Source organism: Lycium barbarum, chromosome 1 (assembly GCF_019175385.1).
Source record: "Lycium barbarum isolate Lr01 chromosome 1, ASM1917538v2, whole genome shotgun sequence".
NCBI lineage: Eukaryota > Viridiplantae > Streptophyta > Magnoliopsida > Solanales > Solanaceae > Lycium > Lycium barbarum.
The window spans coordinates 156,736,376-156,761,923 of NC_083337.1; the positions used below are offsets into that span (position 1 = coordinate 156,736,376).

The 25,548-nt window shown below is 35.3% G+C and overlaps 1 protein-coding gene and 1 pseudogene across 4 annotated transcripts; both read left to right on the forward strand.

Annotated features, from left to right (window-relative positions):
• The first annotated feature begins 14,735 nt into the window (after positions 1-14,735).
• On the forward strand, positions 14,736-16,497 carry LOC132599341 (uncharacterized protein At4g14100-like; annotated as a pseudogene).
• A 959-nt stretch (positions 16,498-17,456) lies between these two features.
• LOC132599350 (chromophore lyase CRL, chloroplastic) lies at positions 17,457-21,347 on the forward strand. 4 transcript variants are annotated; one of them, XM_060312679.1, is made up of 9 exons: positions 17,460-17,872; positions 18,234-18,283; positions 18,998-19,058; positions 19,183-19,218; positions 19,432-19,482; positions 20,213-20,305; positions 20,573-20,677; positions 20,787-20,882; positions 20,973-21,347. In XM_060312679.1, the coding sequence occupies exons 1-9, from the start codon at positions 17,681-17,683 to the stop codon at positions 21,105-21,107; spliced, it is 819 nt and encodes a 272-aa protein (XP_060168662.1). In that variant the 5' UTR covers positions 17,460-17,680; the 3' UTR covers positions 21,108-21,347. The 4 variants fall into 4 exon arrangements, with proteins under 4 accessions (XP_060168679.1, XP_060168685.1, XP_060168662.1 ...); XM_060312688.1 differs by having other exon boundaries at positions 17,461-17,872; positions 20,790-20,882; XM_060312696.1 differs by lacking the exon at positions 20,213-20,305 and having other exon boundaries at positions 17,457-17,872.
• Positions 21,348-25,548: the final 4,201 nt, after the last annotated feature.

A 25,548-nucleotide genomic window follows, 5' to 3' on the forward strand; every position in this document is an offset into this window, starting at 1 on the left:
TATAAAAAGAAAAATATATTTTAAAAATACAAATAATTTAAAAGTAAAAATAAAAAAGAAATTAAATAATAGAAATAAAAAATAAATTAGAAAAGAAAATAAATTAAAATAAAATAGAAAAGAATAAAAAATAAATTAAAAAAGAAAAGAAATTAAAATTAAATTAAAAATATATAGACTAAAAAGTAACCCTGCAATTCTCAGCCCCCCCTCTTGAGAATTGGAGAGTGTCATTACACCCTCTCAATTACACCCAATTATCACCTAACTATGTAATTACACTCAATTCCAATTACCTGGGTGGCTTTCCAAACAGGCCCTTACTTCCTCCGTTTCAAGACGTTTTGGTTTTCATCAGTTGATAAACTAATGGTGGATTATATTACCTGATTTGTTACATTCTTCTTCTTAATTAATCATCTTATATAAATGGCATCAAGGATATGCCTAACCTTCACCATTAGATGAAATCCTTCACCATTTGATGAAATTAATTAAACAATAGAACATAGCTGCAAACTTACCAAGTATATAAAAAATTTCTTTCTGCCTTCTTCCCTTTTTATCTTTCACATTAGAAGCATGTTTCCTTTTTTGCTAGGATATTATGCTGCAAATTTACCAGGTATGTAAAAAAATTATTTCTGCTTTCTTCCCTTTTTTGCTAGGATATTATGCTTATGTGATTTCATAATAAAGGGCAAAAATTGTCAGCAAAGAAACAACATTTGCACCACGTACGGAAAAAGAAAAAAAAGTTCTTTTGGTTTTGGAAACTTTTGCCCTGGCACAAGTTCCATTACACTTTTTAGAATACATAATGCTTAGATTACTTTCATTTTCTAAAATAAATAACACTTTCCATATACTTTTGCAGTAATATTGTGCAAGGTGTTTCAATTTCTCATCACAATAAACTTTGTTGAATGGTGGCCTTCAAGCTTTGGTCCATCATGTTATAGCTTTAGCCAGTCTTTTGCCCATGGATGAGATGGTTGAGATTCCTCCGCTATTAATTAACCAAATATTTCAGGTTCGACCTCGAGAATAAAGAATATTTGGGGTGAAACCGCTTTACCCTTTACTGAGGTAAGAAATTTGTATATACAATGGCCAATATGGGTACTTTGGATGTCCTCACAGGGCGGAAATTAAAGGTGAGATCAGAAATAACTATCATTTTGTGAACTAATTTTGTCTCTGTGAGATCAAGAATTTGCCATGTTGTCAAATAATTTGTTATTTTCTTGCCTTCTGAGTTTTGTAAAGTTCTCGAGTAGTATTTCATTTTTTTTTTTTTTTGTCATTGTTATTGTAAGTTTTAGACATCCTATTCAAGTAAGGATGGTTCAATCTTTGTTCAATTGTTACAGATGAATCTTCTTGATAACCATTTTTTATTGTTGGAAGTTTATATGTGAAAAATTGCTATTACTTCTTTTTGCATTTAGAATACTTCTTTTATCCAATGTAGCATTCTGTGAGAGCTTGTAGTACCAAAAATTTTCAAGTATCAAAATCCTTCGGGGTGAAATAAATTACTTTCTCCCGTGGAGAATTGTATGTGCTGTGATTTCAAGAGGGATATCAATGTCTCCAACAAGAGTTCTTGTCATGACAGACCAACCAAATAGACGAAATGGAACATACACCAAAAACATCGTCTATAATGAAGTATTCAGTAACATATGAATACATTAATTACATTTTAACACCTAATAACTTAAAAATGTGACTCATTATACATTTAAACTGCCAAACTAAATTTGTTGTTCAAAATTTACTGGTTCAGAGAATATCTAATCATTCGTCATTCAAAAAAGAAGTCGTTTAAATAGGTTGATTATTCATCATTTTCAATTTACATTTTTCTACTTAAAAGATTGGAATACTCATTATAATGTTGTTTTAAATGACTTATACGATATGTACAGCTTGCATGGGACACATGTGCAATGTACGTGTCCAGAACTAGTATTATACTAAAAGTGGAAAGCTCCTATCTTCAAATTAATTTACGATTTTGCCCCTGCACTAAATTAAAATCTAATTAAATAGTACTAATATTATTTTGCCCCTATAGTAAATTAAAATCTAATTAAATAGTACTAATATTATTTTGCCCCTATAGTAAATTAAAATCTAATTAATTATATAATTAAATAGTATAATTTAATTACATAAGGGTGGATTAGAAGTTGCACTTCATTTCTCCATACTTAATTCCCCAAAACCCAAAACTTGTAACCTCTCCATAAATATTTTACTGCATTTGTTTAACTTTTCCTTCTTAATTTACTACTACTCCTCTTTACCCGTTAGACCGTTACATTTGTTTTTTTTTTTGGGGTCATATTTTCTCTTCCTTATGCTTTAGTTTCCCAAAAGTTTTAAATACATCTCTAAATATTTGGTTCTTTCTTCTTCCCTTATTTAGAGCCTGTTTGGATGGGCTTATGCCTATAAGCTGCAAACAGCTTATAAGCTAAAAAAATAAGTTGGGGTAGTCTAACTTATTTTTTTTTGGCTTATAAGCTGTTTTCAGCTTATTTCAGCTTATAAGCTGCTTTAGATAAGCTAAGTCAAATAGGCTCAATTATTTTTTTGAATTTATTTTAAGCACAAAATGACTTTAAGCTGGTCAGTCAAACACTGAAAACAGCTTATAAGCAACTTATAAGTCAATCCAAACGGGCTCTTAATTAGGTCTTTAACTCTTTATATATTCCAAGAAAAGTTATATGGTGCATGCTGCGTGACTATCTATAAAGGTAATCAAAATCCGCCATCGTGGTATAGTTCCCTTCCTATAGTTCATGGTGAGAGCCCCACACTTTTCTAACTCAAAAATAAATTTTTGAAATCAAACTAACCCATTAAAAAAAAATAGGCTTCACGCACAGATTATGTGCGTAAAAGGACTAAACTGTAGTTTTACGCTAAAGTCCTTTCACGCACAGAATCTGTGCGTGAAGTGGCCTTTCCCCCCAACCCCACTATTCTTTCTTTGGAAGTCAAACTCAAAATTAAGTTTTTTTCCATACTTTGACCGAAAATTAGTGACGTTTCAAAATACCGGAATATAAATATTTTATATAGAACTTAATATTTCTTTTCGTGTACAATAATATCGACTCATTACATCAAGTATACATATACATTTAGATCATCGTTTTAGATTGTAAGTGCTCCGAAGCAAGTTTGAAAACTTTTTACACATATACATTTAGATCGTCGTTATAGGGTTCTAATTAATATAGGACGTCGCACGAGTTATTATTAATCGACAATAAATACTAAAATAACTAATTATCATTAAAAAAAAATAATACCCAAAAATATATATAATATTAACATAAAATGTACATTTTATTTACAAATATACAATCTCCTAAGGCCTAAGGATCCTCCTAACCCCACCACCCTCACTATCATCAGGATCCTCTCTCCTCCTCTTAAGGACAGGATGATTTATGGCATGATCATCCTTTCTTCCCTTCTTCAGGCCTTGGGTGAAAATATGCTTCCTCTGGGAGATGGCGGCGGTCTCCACCTGAGTAGCCTCAGTAGATGCCTCAAGAGATGACTCAACCGGAGGAGACTGGATCACAGGAGCAGAAGAATGAACCTGAAATAACATATAAACAATTTAATTTAGATTTATCATAAACTAAACATGAAATAACATATAAACAATTATTTAATAAATTATTTCTTTGTAAAAAAAACAAACATGTGTGTCAACGGCCTCCTGAGATGGTTGGTCAGAGGGCTCCTTAGCTGGCTCCTCAACGGTTTCTCGAGCGCTACCCGGAGCTGTAGTTGGATGTTATACCCCATATTTTATACGTCGAGTTATTCATAAAAGAATCGACGCGAGTTAAAGACGGAACCCTTCTCGGACACGGAATAGAAATCCTTAATTTTTCAATTTTTGTTAGAACATAAATTTGTTTATAAATTTTACTTAGTGTAAACATATTAATGGAGATTAGGGATTAATTAACCATGGTTGGATTATTAAGTGGGGATTAAGACTTAAATATTCACTAATTATGCACTAGTGGCCGTGTGGGCCCCACTACCACATGACAAAATCATATTTTTGCCCATGCTTGAGTTGGGGGGACGTGTAAGACCCTCTTGGGCAACAAAATGGTCTACTTTGTTGACCAAGTTCAGCCACTAACTCATTTCCCAACTCCACAAAGTGAACATAGAGAGAGAGAGGCTCTCATTTTCACCAAGTGAAGAAGAGAGAGAGAGCCACGACAGCCATGGAAGCTCCACCACCAAACACGGCCAGCCCTTCCATTTTTTTCTCACCATTAAACCCCTAAAGTGTTCTACACATTCACCATTATGTTTCAAGTGAAGGAGAAACCATAAACATGCCATGCAAGCTCCTATAGCTTACGGCCAGAACTTGGGTTCTCCAAGTTGATTCAAAAAAATATTTTCTTCAAGAATTTCAACCCTTAGGAAGGTGCATAGCAACGTGGAGTAGCCATTGGAGCAACAAGAACAAATATTAGTTCAAGTCATCAAATTCTAGCCAAGTTGAGAAGTCAAATTGTCAAGGTAAGGTTTAACTTTCTTTTGCATGTATTAAGGGTGGTTAAAACGTATGGTAGATTTGTAAATATAATTTGCATGTACGAAATTATGAATGTTGGTGTTGAAATGTTGTTGAAGCTGTAAGGGCTGTTTTAAGGGTGATTTGGATATGTTGTGCATGTGTAAATGTGAATTGCATGTATGAAATTGTGTGTGTTGATGTTGAGGCATTGTGGAAGCCGTAGGGGGCTGTTTGGTGTGGAATAATGGACTGATTTTATTTAGTAATTATGGTTGTTGCTATCATAGATTGCATGGTAAAAATAATGAAAAGAATTTGAAGGTTAAAGGTGAAGTTGTGTTGATATGAACATGTTGTTATTTTGTTGAATTGAGACCGTGTAGTGGACTGTTTTGTAGAAGGTGGTCGACTGATTTTACTTGGTATTTTGATTGTTGTTGTTATGAATCTTATGATGAGAATAAAGGTATTAAATGGTTAGGGTTGGAATTAAATTTGTTTGTGGGTTGTTGTAAGGATTATAGTGATGACAATGTAGCTTAGTTGTGTATGAATTGATGAGGTAGTTGTCGTGTGACTGTTGGTCGTAACTTACTGAAATTATATGAAAAGAAGATATGAAATAATTTGTAAGAATCGTATGTGGTTTGCTTGGTATGTTTGTAAACGTTTGCAAGAATTTCGGGCACTTTTATGTTGATCGGTTAGGGACTGTTTTGGATGTGTCGTTGTTGTTCTTATTGAGCTTGGAAGATTGATGATAATTAAGATTATGCATTGTGTTGTATGTTGGTTGGGCTGTTATAAAGTTGATTACATGAAAACGTTAAGGTTACGGACTATTAGGAATAACTTGAAGACGTAGTAGTCGGATGTGAATCGTTATTGAATATTGTGAACGTTGGCTGTTTGGAATATTGCGTGGACAGTTTGGAATGTTGTGCAGGTTGTTCGTAGTGATTCTTGCATCTTGTCTTGAATATCCTCGATATAGTACTTAAACGTATAATTATTGGCGTTAGCTTGACTAGTATGTAATCAGTTTGGGATGTAAGGAAACCGTCGTCTAAATTGTCTAGAAAGGGGTTGCTAACGTTGGGAAACGTTTTGAATCTCCCCGTAGCTTAACCATAATTCTTGGCGTCTTAATATAGGTTGAAACTTTGGGTAGCGTATACGTGTTTTGTTACGAATAAACGCCAAAGGTATGTAAAGTTAACACTTATTTCGTTTTTGGCATGATCCTTACAAAACGAATAGACGATATGTATATGGTTCCAAAGAAGTTCCTATTCTTAGAGCCATTAGGATGGCTAATGTTCTTGATTCTCAGAATTTGATTTATTATTGTTTTGATATGTACATATGATTTCAAAGTTCCATTTTGATAAAATCCACAGGGACATCCGAAGGTACTTGATATGATTATTTTTTGAATTTGCAAATGATAGTTCGTTTTGATTATTCCATTGAGTCTTTGATAATGTTTAAAATTGCATATGGTTTCTCACTACTCTGCTCGTGCATGCCTCAATATATCTTTCACCGAGTCCCGGGCCGAGTATGTTATCGTGCACAGTTTCACTGCATTGTTTACCGAGTCCCTCACTAGAGGGCCGGGTACGGTATATATATATATGATGACATGATGATATGATGATATGATAATATGATAATATGATGATATGATGACATGTTATGGCGGCCAGGAGGGCATACGATGACTTTATTCACCGAGTCCCTCACTAGAGGGCTGGGTACGGTATATATGTATATGATATATGATATTTACAAGCATGATTATGTTTCAAAGGCAAGTGTTTTGGGAACATTGTACTTGTTTCCTATACTCTTTATTTCAGTTATGATCCTTTTACTGTATTTCCCGCTTTACATGCTCAGTACATATTCCGTACTGACCCCCTTTCCTCGGGGGGCTGCGTTTCATGCCCGCAGGTACAGATACTCGTTTTGGTGAGCCGCCAGCTCAGGACTTCCCTTCTGCTATCCTGGAGAGCTCCGTTGTTCCGGAGCCCAGATTTTGGTATAGATCCTTTTGATCTAAATATATGTATATGTTGTCTAAGGGTACGACGGGGCCCTGTCCCGTCATATTTCACTGTTAAAATTCTTAGAGGTCTGTAGACATGTATGTGGGTTGTATTTAGATGTGATCAGTTGTGTGTATGATCAGTACGCGTGTCCTATCGTTGTAGCAGCCTTGCCGGCTTACATATATTGTCATGTTGTGATAGCAGCCTTGTCGGCTTACTTGTGCTATTGTTTCGTAGTGGCAGCCTTGTCGGCTTGTGTGTATAGATACAGTTGGGACGTTCCCACTTGTTATGACAGCCTTGTTGGCTTATGTACTGCGTTATCTGTTGATAGTTGTGACCCTTCAGGAGACAGGTTGCGGCACATATATATACATTTGTGTGACAGCTCCGAGCCTATGTTTTGGCCTTTATAAGTCCCATGTTATGGTTGTTGTTGATTGATCATATAGCTAACAGGTATGTATACGGGTGTCCAGCTCGGACACCAATCACGGCCTACGGGTTTGGGTCGTGACATTGGAGGTGGAGACAGGTCAATCTGAACAGGCGGAGACAGGTCCACAGACGCAGAAGAATGAACCTATAATATATGTAAATAATTTAGTTTAGATTAATAAAATAATTAATTAATACATTATTTTATTGTAAAAAAAAACCTGTGTATCGACGGACTCCTGAGATGGCATGTGAGAGGGCTCATGAGTGGCCCGCGGAGCCGGAGATGCAGATGGTGCCGTAGGACCGGCTGTAGAACGAAGAAAGTAGTCATCGAAAATAATATCCAAGTCCTCATCTCCGTCTCCCATATGTAGATCACCAACTGGCACCTGCGGAAATGATGACCAGGGATCATAAGGTGGGACCATCACTGGCGTATATCCAGGTCTCTGTGAAGTCGACGACCTGGAAGAAGAAGTCGATGGGATATCTGTAGCCGACGGAGCCTGACGGGCTATATCGTCAGGCTCATATACTAGACCTCTGCCAGCCCGACCACCTCTGCCAGCCCGACCACCTCTGCCAACCAGATCAGCTCTGCCAACCCGATCACCTCTATTAGCCCGCCCACCTCTATCAGCCCTACCACCCTCAGGAACACCCTCTAGTACATCCTCATCGACATGATGCCACTCCTGTGCCTATGTTATACCAGTGTCGGTAAGATGAATTATCTGTGCTGCATATGACGCTATCTCGGGGTCAGTGGACTCTGTAAAGGGAATGCTCTCATGGTGTATCATCAGAGTCATCTGTAGCTGCATATATTTGCAAATTTTAAGAATTGAATAAATTCGTAAAGTAATACATAATAAGACGACGATTGAAGAAACTTACCAACGCCTCATATGCTCCTGAGACTGATGCACATCCTCGGCCATCAGGACGCGGCGTCGATGGGTTGGCAATCAAGGAGTGATTGATATGCATGTATGGCGTCATGTACTCATGGACCGTAGTGTCATGTCTGACCGCCGCTAGAGTCGTCATCCTCGAGTTCCATGCATTGACTTCCTGGTGCATACGCGCCCGCCATGCCGCATTGTCGATCGAACGCTCGTCCCTGGTGTAGCGGGTGTGCTCCCAATGTGTAGCCGCGGGTATGTTCTACACATGCCCAAACTACCGTAATACGCGATCGGGTGCGTGATGCTCAACAATGTCCATATGGATCAATGGACACCGTGCAGTCCACATGTGCTCACCAGCCCTACAAAATGCCGGCAGCTGACCCAAAATCTGATCATACGACGTCCATATGAAAGCCTATAAAAGGAATTCAACTAGTTAACAATAAAAGACTAACAAAAATAACAAACTAATGTTAAATCAAAAAAACTTACCTCGGGTGCCGTCATGCGGTCTAACTGATCCCTAAACGGGAGAATGACATGGTGCATCTCCACACCTCTGGTACGGCCCCGCGACCATCTCCGCGCGTATGGCATATCCTCAGCAACATAGTCATCGGGAGGGTGAGCAGCTATGGGCGGAAAAGGTCTCAACCTAGTCCACACCCATATCTGTCATAGTCATCAAAAAAAATTATTTATCAGTCATCGGTTCGAAAAAATATATTTAGTGTTTTATCTACACACACTTAAATATATTACCTGAAGAAGAGGGCTAAATGCAGCGACCTCAAGCCTCTCGCCCATAAAGGATCGATCAAATCCTCTGTACATGTAAGCCAGAACAGCGGCGCCCCAACTATAACATCCCAGCTGGTCTAAGTCCTCAATAAAGAGCAGATACCTAATGCTCATATCCTCACCCGACGTGTTCGGGAACATGATGCTCCCAAATATGATGAGAAGATATAAGCGATCACGTCGGTCAACATCAACCTGAGGCGTCACCTCGCCAATCGGATGTTGCAGATCTACGAGGCGCAAGTAAGCATGGAGGGAGGATCGCAACAACCGACTCCGTCCACGCATATCCTACTGCGGAGGCTCGAAACTAGTGAGCCTAGCCAACTCCTGGTGATACGGCAATATCTCCGGAGGCTCCACTCTATACAATGCCTGTCCATCAATCTGTAGACCATAAATCACCTCGACATCCTGCAGGGTGATGATAGCCTCGCCAGTGCGGAGATGAAATGTATGGGTCTCTGGTCGCCAGCGCTCAATCATGGCCGTCACTAGAGCCCTATCGTGCACAAGTCGACCAACCTCGATGCATCGGTAGATACCGCCCCGACGTAGTATATCTATGATACGAGGATGTGGGGGAATAGCCTCTAGAATATCCCATGCTGACTCCCCCGCACGGGTACGAACCACTCTACTAGAGGATACCGGTGCATCCCATACATACTGGGACCTATGCTCATGTTGTAGATAAAGTACCTCTCTGTTGTCGAAGGGTCCCGACTCCATGGTGGTGTCCTATCTATTTTAGGCATTTTAAGTTAATCATTAATACATGAAGTAAGGATTAAAGTGGTATATTTTTTACGCATTTTAAATTAATCATTATTTTTTTAATTAATCTCTAATACATAGTATTAGTTATGTAATCTTTTACCGAGAAATTATACAAAGGATTGAATCCTAAACTAAGGATTTTCAATTTCTAATTAGCAAATAAATAAATTAACAATTAAATATATAAAGATTAATAACTAACAAATCAAAAAAATAACAATTAGCTAGTACACAATTAGCATATAATTAATAAATAAACAATTAACTACTAATCAAATAATAAAAAATTAATTAGCATATAATTATTAAATAAACAATTAACTAACTAATCAAATAATTAACAAATAAATAATTGGCTTAACAAAAATTAAATAAATAATTAGCTAGCCTAACAATTGAAATAACTAATCTAACAATTACCAAATACTAAATAAACAACTAATAAACAATTAACAAATTAACAACAACTAAACAAATAAAAAAAAATAAAAAATAAAAAAACGGGCTGAAATCAGCTTTTGCGCACAAAAAAAGTGCATAATTTTTTTTTTGTCCATATCCACACAATAAATAAACAATTAACAAATTAACAAATGAACAAAAAAAAGGGGGAAAACGGGCTGAAAAACGGCCCTTTCGCGCACAAAAAAAGTGCGTAAAAGTTTTTTTTGTCCATATACCATCCGTAGTAATGCTTAGGTTAATAATGTAATAGAAAAATCGTAGTGAAATACCTAGATTGAAGCTTTGATTTTGAGTTTTTGAATTGAATTATTCGCCGCTTTATTGCGAAGAAACATATTCCTAGACTTCAATATACCACTTTTGGGTTGGAAATCAACAAGAAAACGATGTTTTTGATCGCGTGGGACCTCGGAAAGGGACCTTTAATGGCAGATTTTCGATTTTTTTTTCGAATTCGGGGGGACCAGTGGGGAAGAAGAAGGGCCCGATATATTTGGCTCTTTTATGCACAAATTCTGTGCGTAAAAGGACTTTAGTGTAAAGTTACACTTTGATCCTTTTACGCACAAAATCTGTGCATAAAGCCTATTTATGTTCTTTTTTCTTTTAATGGATTATTTTGGTTCCAAAAATTTATTTTTGGGTTACAAAAGTCTTGGGCCCTCATGGTGATCACCTATGTTCTTTTCTACTCCTTGATTTTTTTTTAAATTTTTTTTTATCCTGAAGTGTAATGGTTTTCTTTATGTTCTTTTTGTTCAGTGAAAGAAGAATATCAAGTAGAAGTTTCAAGATTTGATTGATGACTTCTAAAGATTTCGTCTACTTATCAAGGTACTATTTTATTTAATTTTACCTATTTATATATTTTTGAAATAAAATATGAATTGATTGAGAAGTTTCACAAGAGCCCTATTAAAAGGTGTTATTTTTTTAAATCTTTACATATTTTTATATTTTTGAGATATTCCAGACTTTCAAAACTAGAAGACTACGGTCAATATTGCTTCTCAAATTTCTGTCAATATACAATTGGTGTATTGACTAATGTATTAAAAAAAAAAAGTATTGTAAGACGAAAGAAAAATGAGTGTAAGGGAGATCACAAACCACATGCTTTCGAAGGAAATTTATGTGTGTAGTACTAATTTACTTAGATAATTTGAATAAGATTCTAACTAGACTGTGCATATAAACAGTATCCTTCTTCAAACTTTGAAATTAATAGGGAAATTACTAGCATAAGCAATGTTGTAAGGAGCTAGGTTTGTGTTTTTGTTCTAAATCCGTAAGGACATAAAGAAAATTAGGGGTGTACATGGACCGGGTTGGTTCGGATTTTTTAAACACCAAACCAAACCAATTGCGTCGGGTTTTTAAATTTATACACCAAACCAAATCAATAAAATTCGGGTTTTTCAACCTCGGGTTTTCTCGGGTTATTCGGTTTTCTCGGGTTTTTCGGGTTTTTTTTCGAAATAGTCTTGATACAAAACATATAACTTTTACTTCAAATATTTCTTTAGTCCTAGTAAGGTACAACTATATAATTAAGGTATTTCTTAAGAAAATAACACAAAATGTGAGAAGAGTGATGACAATGTATTAAAATATTTAACAAAAGCTAATAAAATCGGTTAAAATAAATATTGCTAATTAACAAGCCATAAAGAAAATGACCATAATCTAAAAATATTAAGTCATGCTAAAATAAGTACGACAAATAAGTATTAATTACATGACAGAGAAAAAAAACTTAAGTTATGTATTTTCACTCTCTAAATCAATTATGCAAAACTAAAGAATAGATATCCAACATTATTATCATTCCTAATGGTAAATTGAATTTCTTTTGTTAGCATTAGTGTTGAGTTGGTTTTGGTTTGGACTTTATTTGAGTTACTAGCATCCATAGGATATAAAACTTATTGACGTTCAAAATTCTAAGTTCAAGCTTGAATAATATGATAATAGATTAAAAACTACAAAAAATTTAAGAAATATTTATAAATTACATTCCAAATAAATATTTTTATGTATAAAATATTTTAAAAATTGAATACATGTAATGTCGGGTTGGTTTGGTTCAGTTTGACTTTTTTTAGTTAGACTTTTTTTAGTTAAAACCAAACCAAACCAATTATGGTCGGGTTTTTTTTTTCAACACCAAACCAAGTCAAACCAAACCACTAGTCGGGTTTTTTTCTCGGTTTGACTCGGTTTATCGGTTTGGTACGGTTTGTCGGTTTACTTTGTACACCCCTAAAGAAAATGATGACAATTCATTTGGTCATAGATTCATCACTTGATATCCCTCGAAATCTTTATTACCTTTAATTTTATATTTTATAATATCAATATTTTTGTACCATTACTCTATTTGTATCCTCTATATTGGGATTGTTTACAAAAACCTAAACTTTTCATTTCGTTTTTTTTCTATATATTTTAATTTTTTTTTTTAAATGAGGCACATAGTTCGTATGTTTATATTATCAGGCCTTAAAAAAAAAAAGTCATGGCACAACTCTATTTACCTTTTTTTCTCATTTGCTTTTGCATTTTTATTTGTTTTTAATACATTATTACAAAAAGGTCAAAAGTAACTAATACATACAATATGAAAGAAAGAGCCAAGAAACTTTATAATGTCGTAAAGGCTAATAATTAAGGTATACATGTTTGTAATATAAACATTTGATATGATTATCTTATTTCCGATTTCTAGGTTATGAACGCAAACATGCATCTTGATCAAGTTGGTGGAAGATATTGTCTTCTTCAAGAATATTCATCCATTAATTTTTCGGCTTAATTAATTCAAAATGAACTGATATGACATATTCAACATATTCAAATGACCTTAGAACCAGTTAGTCTATTGTATTATATGGTATTGTGTTCAATCAACTTGAGAACTGTTCACCTATTTATTGTAGTTACACATGTAGTTATACATGTAGTTATGTATATTTTTTCGTTTGTCAAACTTTTGAAATTACTATTCTTCCATTCACCTGTATTTTTCCTTCAAAATTTTCAATTACTTATTATTTATCGCATTGCTCATATTTACATGTAAACTATATGCCGTTGAAAGATTTTAAAAAAAAAAATAATAAGACAACTATCAAGTTGAAAATCCGGTATGACAATAATATACTAAATAGTTGTTTAAACATTCAATTATCTGATGGTCAAATGGCTCACCATTTATCAATTTGAGCTTGTATTTTCCCCTTTAAATTTGGTGTAACACATCACAGTCATATTTTAATAGTATTTGTATCGTTTGAAAAAGTTTTTACTGATCAGCGTAGGTTACACGTGCAATGCACGTGTCCAAAAACTAATTTTTTAATAAGTGGCCTGAGTGTGTAAATAATTGTTTACTAGCATAGAAATTAAACTCTACATAATTCACTAAGGGCCTGTTTGGAAAGCCACTCAGGTAATTAGAATTGGGTGTAATTGAGTGTAATTACACAGTTTGACCTGTTTGTTTGACCAAGTAATTACACATTTAAGTGGGAATTGGGTGTAATTGAGAGGGTGTAATTACACTCTGCAATTCTCAAGGGGGGGGGGGGGGGGGGGGGAATTGAGTGTAATTACACCCTCTAATTACAAGATTACTTTTTAGTTTATTTCTTTTTATTTTAATTTCTTTTTATTTTTACTTTTTAATTATTTCAATTTTTTAAACTGTATTTTTATTTTTATATTATTTATTTTTCATTTCCTTTCTTCTCATTCCCAACCTTTACTTCTTGTGGTTCCATGTAATTGCTCATATTGTTTTATTCATTTAGCATCGTGTCATTATTCTAACTTTTGAAACTACACCTCTTAATATTGGAAAGAATGAGTCATTAGCAAACTTGACACATAATGAGTAAAGTTATTAAAGTAAAATTTCATTGTGAATGAGGTTATAGACTTATATTTTTCCCTTTCTTTTGAATTATTTACTTAAGTTACGTTCGAACTTACTTATATGATATTGGAATTTGACATAAGAGTATTAATTAAACTTTTTCTTTTGGATTTTGAATTCAGGTTATATTTTCAATTTTAAGTTATTGCTTTCACATTGCATGTTGTTTATTTTTCACTTACATTTGATGGATTTATTTGTGTCAAACATTTGAATAATGTTATGGCATTATATTTATAAATATTATTTTTTGTCAAACATACAATCCATGATGTTCTCACAAAAAACAAGGTCTTCTTTTAAGTTTTATAATTAATTAAAATTAAATATTATTAATTTGAAAAATATAAATCAATTATTTTTTACAATAGTAGTTATAAATATATGATTATTAATTAATATATTTTCAAGAAACAATGTGTTATGAAATAATTAATTTAATGTCATTTGTAAAGGAAAATATTTTTTAAATATTAATTTTAAATTTTTTATAATTAAATTTTATTTTTAAATTAAACTAACTGTGTAATTACACTTGTGACCAAACAACACGCTTGTAATTATACTGTAATTATGTTATGACAAACAAATAAATCGTTATAATTACATTATAGGCTGGGTAATTACTACTCTAGTAATTACACCAATTCCAATTACCAGGTGACTTTCCAAACGGGCCCTAAATTGAACCGCGCGCGTACTTTTAATGAGTAAAATCCGATAGCTTGAGTCGTTGACCATATATATTTTCAAGTTTTGGTAAAATATCTTTATATTTCACTTTGAGAAATGAGGCAGCATAGAGTAACATGGACCTTATCTACTTTGTTGTCTATCTATGATCCACGTATTCGCTTTTGAGTTTCAATTTCACTCCATAGCTCATTTCTCAGTCTACTTTTTATCTTTGTTTTCCGACCACCCTGAAGAAAATTAAGAAAGAAATGTTCTTTCCTATCAAATTCATCTTCCTTGTTTCTTTGTCCACTTTCTTGGTTCCTTCAATTGCATTAGAATCAGATACAACAGACCCAATTCCATCACCATGGCCTTACCAGTTCCACGCAATAACCATAATGAACTACACAGGTGGTCTTCGAAAAGTAGACCTGTGGTACGATTGGCCTAACAAAAGGTACTTGCATATAAACCAATATCAATTGGGCAAGACTTTGTATGATGTTGAATGGGAGAATGGCACTTCCTTTTACTTCACTTTGGACTCTACTCAGGAGTGTACTATCAGGCATTTTCCAGTGGGGATTTTGAGGCCTAATTGGCTTGAAGGTGCAAATTATATGGGACAGAGGTATAAGGATGGATTCCTATGTAATGTTTGGGAGAAGGTTGATTTCATAGTGTACTATGAGGATGCTGTCACCAAGAGACCTGTTTATTGGCATTTTTATGATGGTATGCGATTTAAAAATGGTTTCCTTGTATATGATTTTGAATAATCCCCATCTCATAAGCTAGTTTTGGGATTGAGTTAGGCTCAATATTCATTTATTTTCGTAGCGTCAGAGTCTAAGTTCATACCAATTTTTTCATTTACCCAATTGTGAGGCGCTTATGTTATATTGTTCACGTTCCGTATGTCCGTTGTGACTGTGCGGAGTTTAAATCTCACATCAGTTGGGGATATAAAATAGTTAAACGAAAGAGATTAAATAAGATTCTCTTAGCTCATTCAGAAGGATCTCATAAATTGATTATCCATGGTTACTTATGTCTTTTGCATGTTCATTTGATCAAATCTGGCGGGAATTGGGTAAATGGCCGATATTACTGAAATAATTCCTCTTTGGATAATAGGTACTGTAAGTCTGTAACTGGTATTCTTGTAATCGTTTTAATATGTATATTCACAATCTTCACCTTATGAGCTAGTTTTTAGAACTTAGTTAAACCTAATATTCCCTTCTTCTCACAGCTCTGCTTATGTTTCTTTTTTCCATTTATGATTTAATTAATTTAATGCTGGACATATGTGGTATAATGCAGGGTTGATTGAACATATAATGACCTTTGAGGTGGGGAAAGTGCTGGAGGATTCTAAGTGGCAAGCCCCTGCTTACTGCTTCAAGGAGATAGAGGAAGGAAAGAAACCTTTGCAAGAAAAGTTCAAGAGCACTCACTTCACTTCTCGTGAGAGGTTCATGAGAGGCGATTTAGAGATGACAAATGGACGGATGGATCACTAATTTTGAAATGGAGATGTAGGTTTATGAGAGCACCTCGGGCGACATTGATAATATATGCTGCTTTTGGCTCAGTGGTGGAACCAAGATCTCTTGTTAGTAAAAATTGAGTACCATTACTTCAATTTATTTCTTGGGACGGTATGTACAAACTTAGAATAAATAATTACCGACATTCAAAATTAGTGACCATTTATGTAGAGGCCTGGCAAAGCACCCCTACTGCTACTTGGATATGTCCATGTTTTGAGTTTGTAATGTAATGCCAACAGTTTCCTTGTGTAATTTCGACGAAGCAATTCTATATATGAGTATAATATTTCAAAGATTGGTCTGTATGTGTTTGATACAACTGCGTAATCTCAGATGGTAATATAGGCAACGTTCTAATCTTGCATTTCTAGCATACTTGCATCGGTTCAGCTTCTCAAATGGATCAATGGAATGCTAATCAGCTGCATTGACTAGCATTGACTTTTAAGTACTCAGTAACTATTTGAATCAGTGATTTAAGAGCAATCCCAGACCAAAATCAAAGGGGGGAAAAACCAAAAAACAAAAAAAAGAGTTTAACTACCTATTTATGGACGGGTGAATAATTTTTATACTATGAGATTACTTTCACATGTTGTGACACGTAATGTGTCTTATTTTCAAAATTAAAAATCACACCTTCTACAGAGACACCTGTTGAATGACGGGGTGATTACAAATCACATGTAGATATTTGTTGGATGACGGAATGATATAAAAAAATCTATATATTGTCAGTAATCAGTATATATAAGTTAAATTCAAAAGAAAAAGGAATAAACCATCGTCCATGCCGGGATATAGTTGAATATTTTTCCAAAGGCGGAAAACCAATATAATTCAAAGGCAAGAATATCCAAAGACCCTCCTAAAATTTGGTATGACTTATTAGTTGCAAACCTAAACTATCAATAGTACTATTTACCTCCCCGGAACTTGATTGTTTGGTAGACTTTTACCTTTTAAATTGCCCCCCCCCCCCCCCCCCCGCCTTTCCCACCCCACCGTGACCCCCAGGTCTCATCCTAAGAGAGTGGGATATGCTTGTCTGTCACGTGGATTTTTAGTCCATGTGGCATTTTTAATAATCATCAAAATATTTTTTTTTACTTAAAAAAATTTATTAGATTTTTAAAATTTTCCTTTTCGGGTCAAGTTAGTAAAAAACAAGTGGGCTGATCCGCTAGTGGTATGGGCTTCAGCCCAGTGGAAGATTCTACTATCCAAAGTCGTTTAGCGTCGTCGCATCTGAAAAACAAGTGGTGGGAATTGAGCGGACGGCGTGACGACAATTGGGCTAATAATACTTTTAGCCAACGCTTCTACGCCACCGTTTAATCCTATAATAATAATAATAATATTTCTTCAGGACTTATAGATTTTGCAAGAAAGCCGAGAAGCAGAAGCTAACCATTGAGGATGATTATAATCTGCTGTTGGGGAGTCCACTGTAAGTGTTAAGCGAGCGCGAGCCAGGCATGTGTACGGGCTCGGAGTCCGGTTCGGATTCAAAGTCGGATCCTAACTCAAACGGGTGGAGCCGAGCTCGTGGAGCGGTTCTCAAGTCGTTGGCGCTAATTGGGGGTGCTTTATTGTTACGGCGGTTAACTAAGTCGACTACACGATGGGACCATGCTCGAATGGTTGCAGACTCACTTAACGGTGAAAAGGTACTTTGATAAACTACTGTTTTTACTCCCTCCGTCCATTTTTACTTTGGAAAACCCAACAGATAATTTATCATTCCATACCTATTTTACCTTTATTATTAATTATTAAAACTTCAAAGAATTGTTAGTGGTTTCACAACTTCTAAAGTATGCTTCATTGATTTCAATCATTAAATGTCTTAGTATATTATATTAATTAGGTGTGATATAGTAAATTTGTCATTCTATTTATTGTTCTAAGGGGTGTGCCAAGTCAAAATGAAAAAGTAAAAATGGACTGAGGGAGTATCTCTGCTATTTTTGCGTCTCTGAAACTGTTCAAGTGATAATAACTGATTCTTTTTTTTGAGTTTTATTGTAGTTTTCAAAGGAGCAAGCGGTTAGGGATCCTGATAATTATTTTAATTTCAGGTATTACATTCTTCGTTTGAAGTTTTTATTGTTTGGTGTTTTGATTTTGGATTTGTGTTAAAAATGTTGGTGCCCTACTAGCTTGTGTGAGCTTTGCATAGCGGGTTCTCAGCTGTATAATAACTAAGAAATGTAATATGTGTTGAAACTTATTAACTTGAATTTCATGAGTGGAGATTGGATATAGCCTTAAACTAGTCTGAATCGAGGGTTAGTCGATTTTATCATTGGAGGTGTAGAAGCAGGAAAAAACATAAAGTATTAGATGTTGATATTGTGGCCACTTTGTATGTTGTTGCTTGATTGGCCTGCAAAGTCACAAACTTTAGGATGCATATCTTTTTTTGGTTTTGTTTTTATAATCGTGGTGTCCGGGCCAGCTTCCGCGCACCTCGACTAATTTCACGGGATACCTCCCACCAGCAACGGGTACCAGGTAACTCTGTCCACCAAGGCTTGGACGGATGAGAAGAAATTGCGGAGTGTTTTTGTCTCTGCTGGGAATTGAACATGAGAACTCATGGTTCTCAACCACTTCATTGACCACTAGACCATACCCTTGGGTGCTTTATTTGGATAGTAAGCTTACAATGATTCAGGCGTGTAAGCATGCTTCTCCCAGTAGTTTTGCTCCTAGCATGTGATATTTCTTGATGTAGAAAAAAGTTGGTGGAAAAGTTCTCTTTCGTTCATCTTTCATGTTTTTATGTATAGATGGCTTTCGTGTCCTGCTGCAGACATGGTAGATGGCTCTAAGGTTTTATATTTTGAACAGGCAAGTAGTTCTATACTTCTATATCTTGATTTGGTTTTTTTCTCATGCTTCTGGTTTGGACCGTCGATGATCAGCTTATGATGGATGACGATCAGCCTATGATGGATTTACTTTTGTTTTGCAGGCATTTTGGAGGACACCCCATAAACCGTTTAGACAAGTGAGTAACATTCAATTCATTTTACTTATTCTTGTGTTACATTGCAAACTGTTGCGTTATAGACCTGATACCTCTAGTCAAATTTCTTGGTCTTGTTTGCTTTGGTTGCTGAAACATACATAATCACATAAGATGACATTACCAAAGTTTTTAATTTTTATTAGTTGCTCTTCCAGTCGTGAGCACTTGAATTCTAATAGATCTCTTTTGCAGAGATTTTTCATGATCAAGCCTTGTGCAAAGGAGTTGAGATGTGATGTTGAGGTTGGTCCGAATTCATATTTTCTGTGGCTAGACTTTGCTCTGAATTCTACTCCTCGCTAAGCCTCTTCACATTTTTGTTTGGCATGAGCAGCATAAACTTAAAACACTTAGGGCTCGTTTGGTTGGGAAACAACTTATCCCGGGATAACTAATCCCGGGATAAGTTATCCCGGAATTAGTTATTCCACCCTCAAGGTGGGATAAAATAAGGCTCTAATCCCGGGATTAGTTATCCCGGATTTTTATTCCAACCAAACATGGGATAAGGAGGCACTTAAATTTTATCCTGGGACTATTTTTGCTTATCCTTCACACCAAACGACCCCTTAGTGTTTAGTGTAGAACCACTATTCTTTCTTTTTGCATTATGTAGTATAATGTGATCGGGTACAATTGTACTACAATTACAGGCTTGGTCTCTTGAATAATTACTCATTCTAATTCTTTGTTGGTGGATGTGGGTGAGAGGATTATCAGGAGTCTTGAAAGTAGCATGAAGGTATGAAAATGGTCTTCTGGTTGATAGGAAAATACTCTTTCTGCACTAACAGTAGTGGAATGATATACCTTTTCGGCATGCTTTCCTAGTGTTCATGGTGCTAAAATCTAAAATTCCTGTAACACCTCTCCTTGCAGTTTCCCCCTTTTTTGGGTTGGGCTGGGGTTGGGGGGCAGTGATAGAAACCTAGTATTGTTAATAAATTTTGTTGCTACCTATACAAACTTCTAGGTAAGCACATATGCTATCAGAGATGCAGAGGAGTACAAGAACTTCTGCGATCGCCCTAGGGACCAGCGTCCACTACCGGAAGAAGTTATTGGGGTAAACATTCGAACACATTAAGATCACATCTATTTTGTCTTTATGTTGTACATTTGAGTACAGATACAGGTCTGTAACTTTGTACGATGTGTTCTCCCTTATTCCATGTCTATTGCCTAAAATAATCAAGTCTATCACAAGAAACTGTTTAATGTATTCCTAGTTTGATTGTTGTGCAAATAAAAAATGTTCTAGAACATACTATTCCTCCCAAGGGAACATTTAGGAATTCGCTGGGAAGTCAATTTATTCTATTGTTATGTGCAGGACATTGCTGAACATTTGACTACCATTCATCTAAAGCGCTGTGAGCGAGGGAAACGGTGCTTATATGAAGGTTCAACACCTGCAGATGGATTTCCTAATTCATGGGTATTTACCTACGTTTTTCATCAATTTTAATGCAGACATCCTTACCATGATAGCCTGTGATGTTTTCTCCTTTCCTGTTAAGTTTTGGAAGTTTATTTTGCCTGTGTAGCAGAATGGTGCGACACACTGTACCTCAGAACTAGCTGTGTTGAAGAATAATGAGATACATGCCTGGGATAGAGGCTATGATGATGATGGCAATCAAGTTAGTTCTTTATGTTCCATACATGCTTTTTCCGTAAAAAGTTAAAACCTGCTAATAAATTGTTGACTTTTTTTTCCTTAAATATTACAGGTTTGGGGTGTAAAAGGAGGTCCGTATGAATTCAAGCCCGCTCCTGCTTCAAGTTTTGACGAGCTGAATCCTTTGAGTTTTGCTTTACAACCCGTGGGGAAAAGAATAGAAGGTTCATTTGTCCTCCAGGAATGATTTCTTGTTATATAATTCCCCCTTGCCTACATAATGTAAATCATAACTCAGTATTATGTTTAAATCATAGTAAATCACAACTTATTTTTTAGAATATCACTGTCTTATCGAAATACTCATGGTAGTTTTCTGGTCTTGGTCTAAGAATGCCTCTTAGTTGTTGAAAGGTCTGTCGGCCAATGACGGTTGAATTTGCGGAAATAGTAATTACCCCATGAATTAAGATTGGTGGTTGTCATATATGACTGATGGAGTTCACCGTGAGACTTCAAACTTGGCACTGGGTACAATTCTACTGGATTGCTGCCGTGTGGAATTATTAGGATTAATGCATTCTCTCTACTCTTTAACATTGTGACTTCTCTCAACTGTAAGTGGAATGATCAACTGTTTATGTTTTGGTCGTTGGGGTTAAGTGAAGTGCATCATATGGCAAGCTTGATCTTTTATATTTCAATATGATTCAAACTTCATATCTTCCAACTTCCTCTTGTGCAAACAGCCGCATGTCAATTAGGTACATAACGTAGAAATGCCATATCTTCGCTTCGGTAAAGGTGGATATCTAGAAAAGGACTTGAAACAATAATAAATTGCTGAGGGATTGGGTGCAGAAATTAGAAATGCCATCTCTTCGGCTTGGTACAAGTGGATTTCTTAGAAGGAACTGATACATTAACGTTATTGCTGAGTGAATTTTCGTATAGATTGTAACAATATGTTTATAGCATTTTTTGCATTCAACCTAGAAATTGTTGTTCAGGTAGGAGCCTGTTTGGATGGGCTTAAAAAAAGAAGCTTATAAGCTGTAAAAAAAAAAAGTTGGGGTAGTCCAACTTATTTTTTTTGGCTTATAAGTTGTTTTCAGCTTATAAGCTGCTGTAGATAAGTTAAGCCGAACGAATTCAATTATTTTTTTGGGCTTTTTTTAAACACAATGATTTTAAGCTGGCTAGCCTTATAAGCCAATCCAAACGGGCTCTAGAAGTATAAACCAGCAAGTGCAACTATTCCAGCCCCAATAGCAATGGGCAGTGCTCTCCTGCACAGGCAGGACTCTAATGGGTTATTTGATATCTCTTCAACTTTGCGTCCTCAATTTTTCGTTGCAACTTTAGGTTCAGAAGGTCTGATTCTACGTTTTCAGCACCACATACTACAATGGCAAATGAGAGAAATGTTCAATAAACCTAAACTCATTAGACCAAGGGAACTTTTGAAATTAAAAAAGATGGTTCCATGCAAACTTGTCGATCCACTTTTTTGCTTTTGAACCTTTCTTATCCTCTGTGCTGCTTAACGTATTTCCTTTTTAATATTTAAGGTGTTGTTTGGTTGGCAGACTAAATTATCTCAGAATTATAATCTTTGGGCTAATTCATCCCAATTAGTGGGGATAAAATAATTTCAAGTTCGATGGGATAAGGTGAGATATCCAGGATGTCTGAGATTAAATTTATACTATGCGATTATACCATCAACTAATCCTAGACTTAATCGTGTGATATTTCACCTTATTCTGCGTATGAAACGACCCCTCAAAGTACTTTCTTCACTCTATTCAGTTCACATGTTGGTGCACTCCTACCGTCCTACGGTGATATGGAAATGATCAACTGTCCATCGACCATTTGGCATCTCATAAGTTCGCAGAGAGGTCACTTTAAAACACTCTTGCTTCAATAATCAATTGTACAAGGACACCCCTTGTTAGGTAAAACTTACCCGTCCTGTATTTACGTCAAACATAGGAGTGCAAGACGGTCCCAAAGAGCAGGCACTCAGATCCACATGAATCTAGGCGATCATCATGGATGAAAATGGGTTGTTCTCGATCAAGACCCAGAAATGAAACATTCTTTTTCAGAAATGAAACATAAAAAGGGTGGGACATCAACATAAGCTTTTAACTAAGAATGCTTTAATGCTGAAGTAACCTTGTACCTTGAAGCAATACAAAAACTGAAAGAAATCTGACACCATCCTAGTATCACAAGGACAAGAGTCGGAAAGTGAACATACCCATATTTCTAATGCAGACCCCAACAGGTCCAAAAATGAATGTGAGTCTTCACAAAACTACATGGTTAAAATTTACAATTCAGGTAAAATTAACCAAGTTTGGCAGTTTGAAGCCAAACAAAAGAGTGAAATCATCGCCAATAGCCATCCTCTACCAGGGTTTAAGATCACCAACTGGACCAGCAGTCCAGTTTAAGAACGTCTCCCCCCGCTTCAAGTCAACACTCTTATCCTTATTTAATACTCCACTAACGAAGATACACATTTTCAACTCTTTCTTCAATAACTTTTAAGTCATATCAAGGCATTAACAATACATGTGTCGATTGTGTATTTCAAATGTGAATACAATCTGGAAGATTCCATAAACTCATTAGATATTCACAAAGAGATCAAGACATCAAATATTGTCTTCAGCCTATCTAAGTTCCTAGCGACCTTCAAAGCCTACCAAGTTCCTGGCGATCAAATACACAACAAGGTGCAAATCATCCTACGTTCGAGAAATAAGCTACTAACTGTCCTTGAATTACACGAAAAAATCGGAGAGAAGAATTAAGAGATAAACAGATTTGTACTCACAAGTCACAGATATTCATAAATAGAATCTCTTTTTATTTGGAAAAAAAAAGTGAATACATAAGTAATTTCCCTTAAAACTTATAAAAGAAAAGAGAATAATACGATGTTAGATTGTACTGAAAAGCGGGATGCTTGTGATAGTTGTCAAGAGATCGAAAATTCATAGAAATTGAAAGCAATACATGCTTAGTTGGCAGAAATGACATATCACCTAACTTTGTCTGCCAAAAAGAACAAAAAAAAAAAAAAGAAGGAAGAAAGAAATATCAGCACTTCAGTTGCATGCCGACGTTGAGGAATTCGGTTTAGACAGAGACATGAGCTACATGCGCCATCAATTAATTTATGCATGTCGATCCCTTAACTATATTAAATAGGAGTAACAAAAATATATGTATATGTAATCAAGCACGAGACACATGTCTTGTATTAACTTACTGATTTAGTATAAATATCTAATTCCCGAGACTTTTTTCCATATGCTAATTTTTTATCTGTAACATGAGTTTTAAGGAAACATTGGTACAACTTTATCGATTGACATCTAGTCATCCATATATATCTGTTAATCTAGAGTTGGACTTATGTCCAGTCATCCATATATACCTGTTAATCTAGAGTTTAACTTATGTTCAATAGTGTAATTGCAGTTTTTTTTTTTTTCTTTTTTTCCTGCAAGTGTCATCGCAGTGTTTTTTTTTTCTTTTTCCTGTAAGTGTCATCGCGGTGAAGTGGGAGTTTTGGGGTTTCTGGGGTTTTGAAGTGGTGCTTTTGATAATGGACAGAATCAATATTATATTGGCAATTGATTTAGAGTGATGGATGGTGCTTGAGAATGTAAATTTGACTAATTTCACAAAGTTCAAGGGCATGCAAATCTAAATTATTTCACATAATCTAATGGATTTCCTTGTAAAAAAGGCATATATGTTGGAAGCTTTTGTCCTTAATAAACAAGACATATTTAAATATACTTGATCTCAACCATTAATAAAAAGTAAATTTGAAACATTTCGCAAAGTCGAAGGCTAATTGGGACCTTTTCTCTAAAATTTATTTGATGCCGAAAGTTGACTAATTATTAGCTTTAAATGCAAACTAGAAAAAGCCATACTTAATGTGGATTTTATAAAGCTGCTAAGGAGGTGTGCAGTACCGTGATCGATGGACTTGCTTTAATACAAATGGTCCAACCTACATGCTACAACAATCAATTTCTCCCTCTCTTTTCTAGGGTTAGATACTTATTGAAAACTTATATTTTATGTGTTTAATCTTAGAGGTTTTTATCATTGACCATGTTAAATTTTTTAAAATTTGAGTTCAAGATTTAATATTTTTGTTATACGTTTAGGAGTAGTCATTTTTCTCATACACTCAAATACACATATACTCGATATTAAAATTATTGAGTTAAATTGAACTCGCTAAACTCATACTATATCTGCCTCGATCTGCTGAATTAGTTTCATAAATATTGGAAAATCGTGAAAATACTTAAACAAAGAAGCCATTACTTTGAGAAATAATTTTAAACTAAGTGTATACGGTAAAAATCGAGTCAACTTGTGTCCGATGGAACCGGAGTAAAGGATAGAGCCGAGGGTCACGAATACATTCAATTCTGCTTCAACACCGAGGGTATCTTGACACGGTAAGTCCGAGCCTAAATAGCACGCTCAATATAGGTTCGGATTATCAGTTATGGAGCAGGCCACACGTCATCCAACCGTTCCGCCACTTGTGCTGACAACAGTACGAGTATCAGACCGTACAGACCAGTCTTATCCATTTTAGGATTTTTCTAGAAAGGATTTTTCTACATTGTACTAGGACC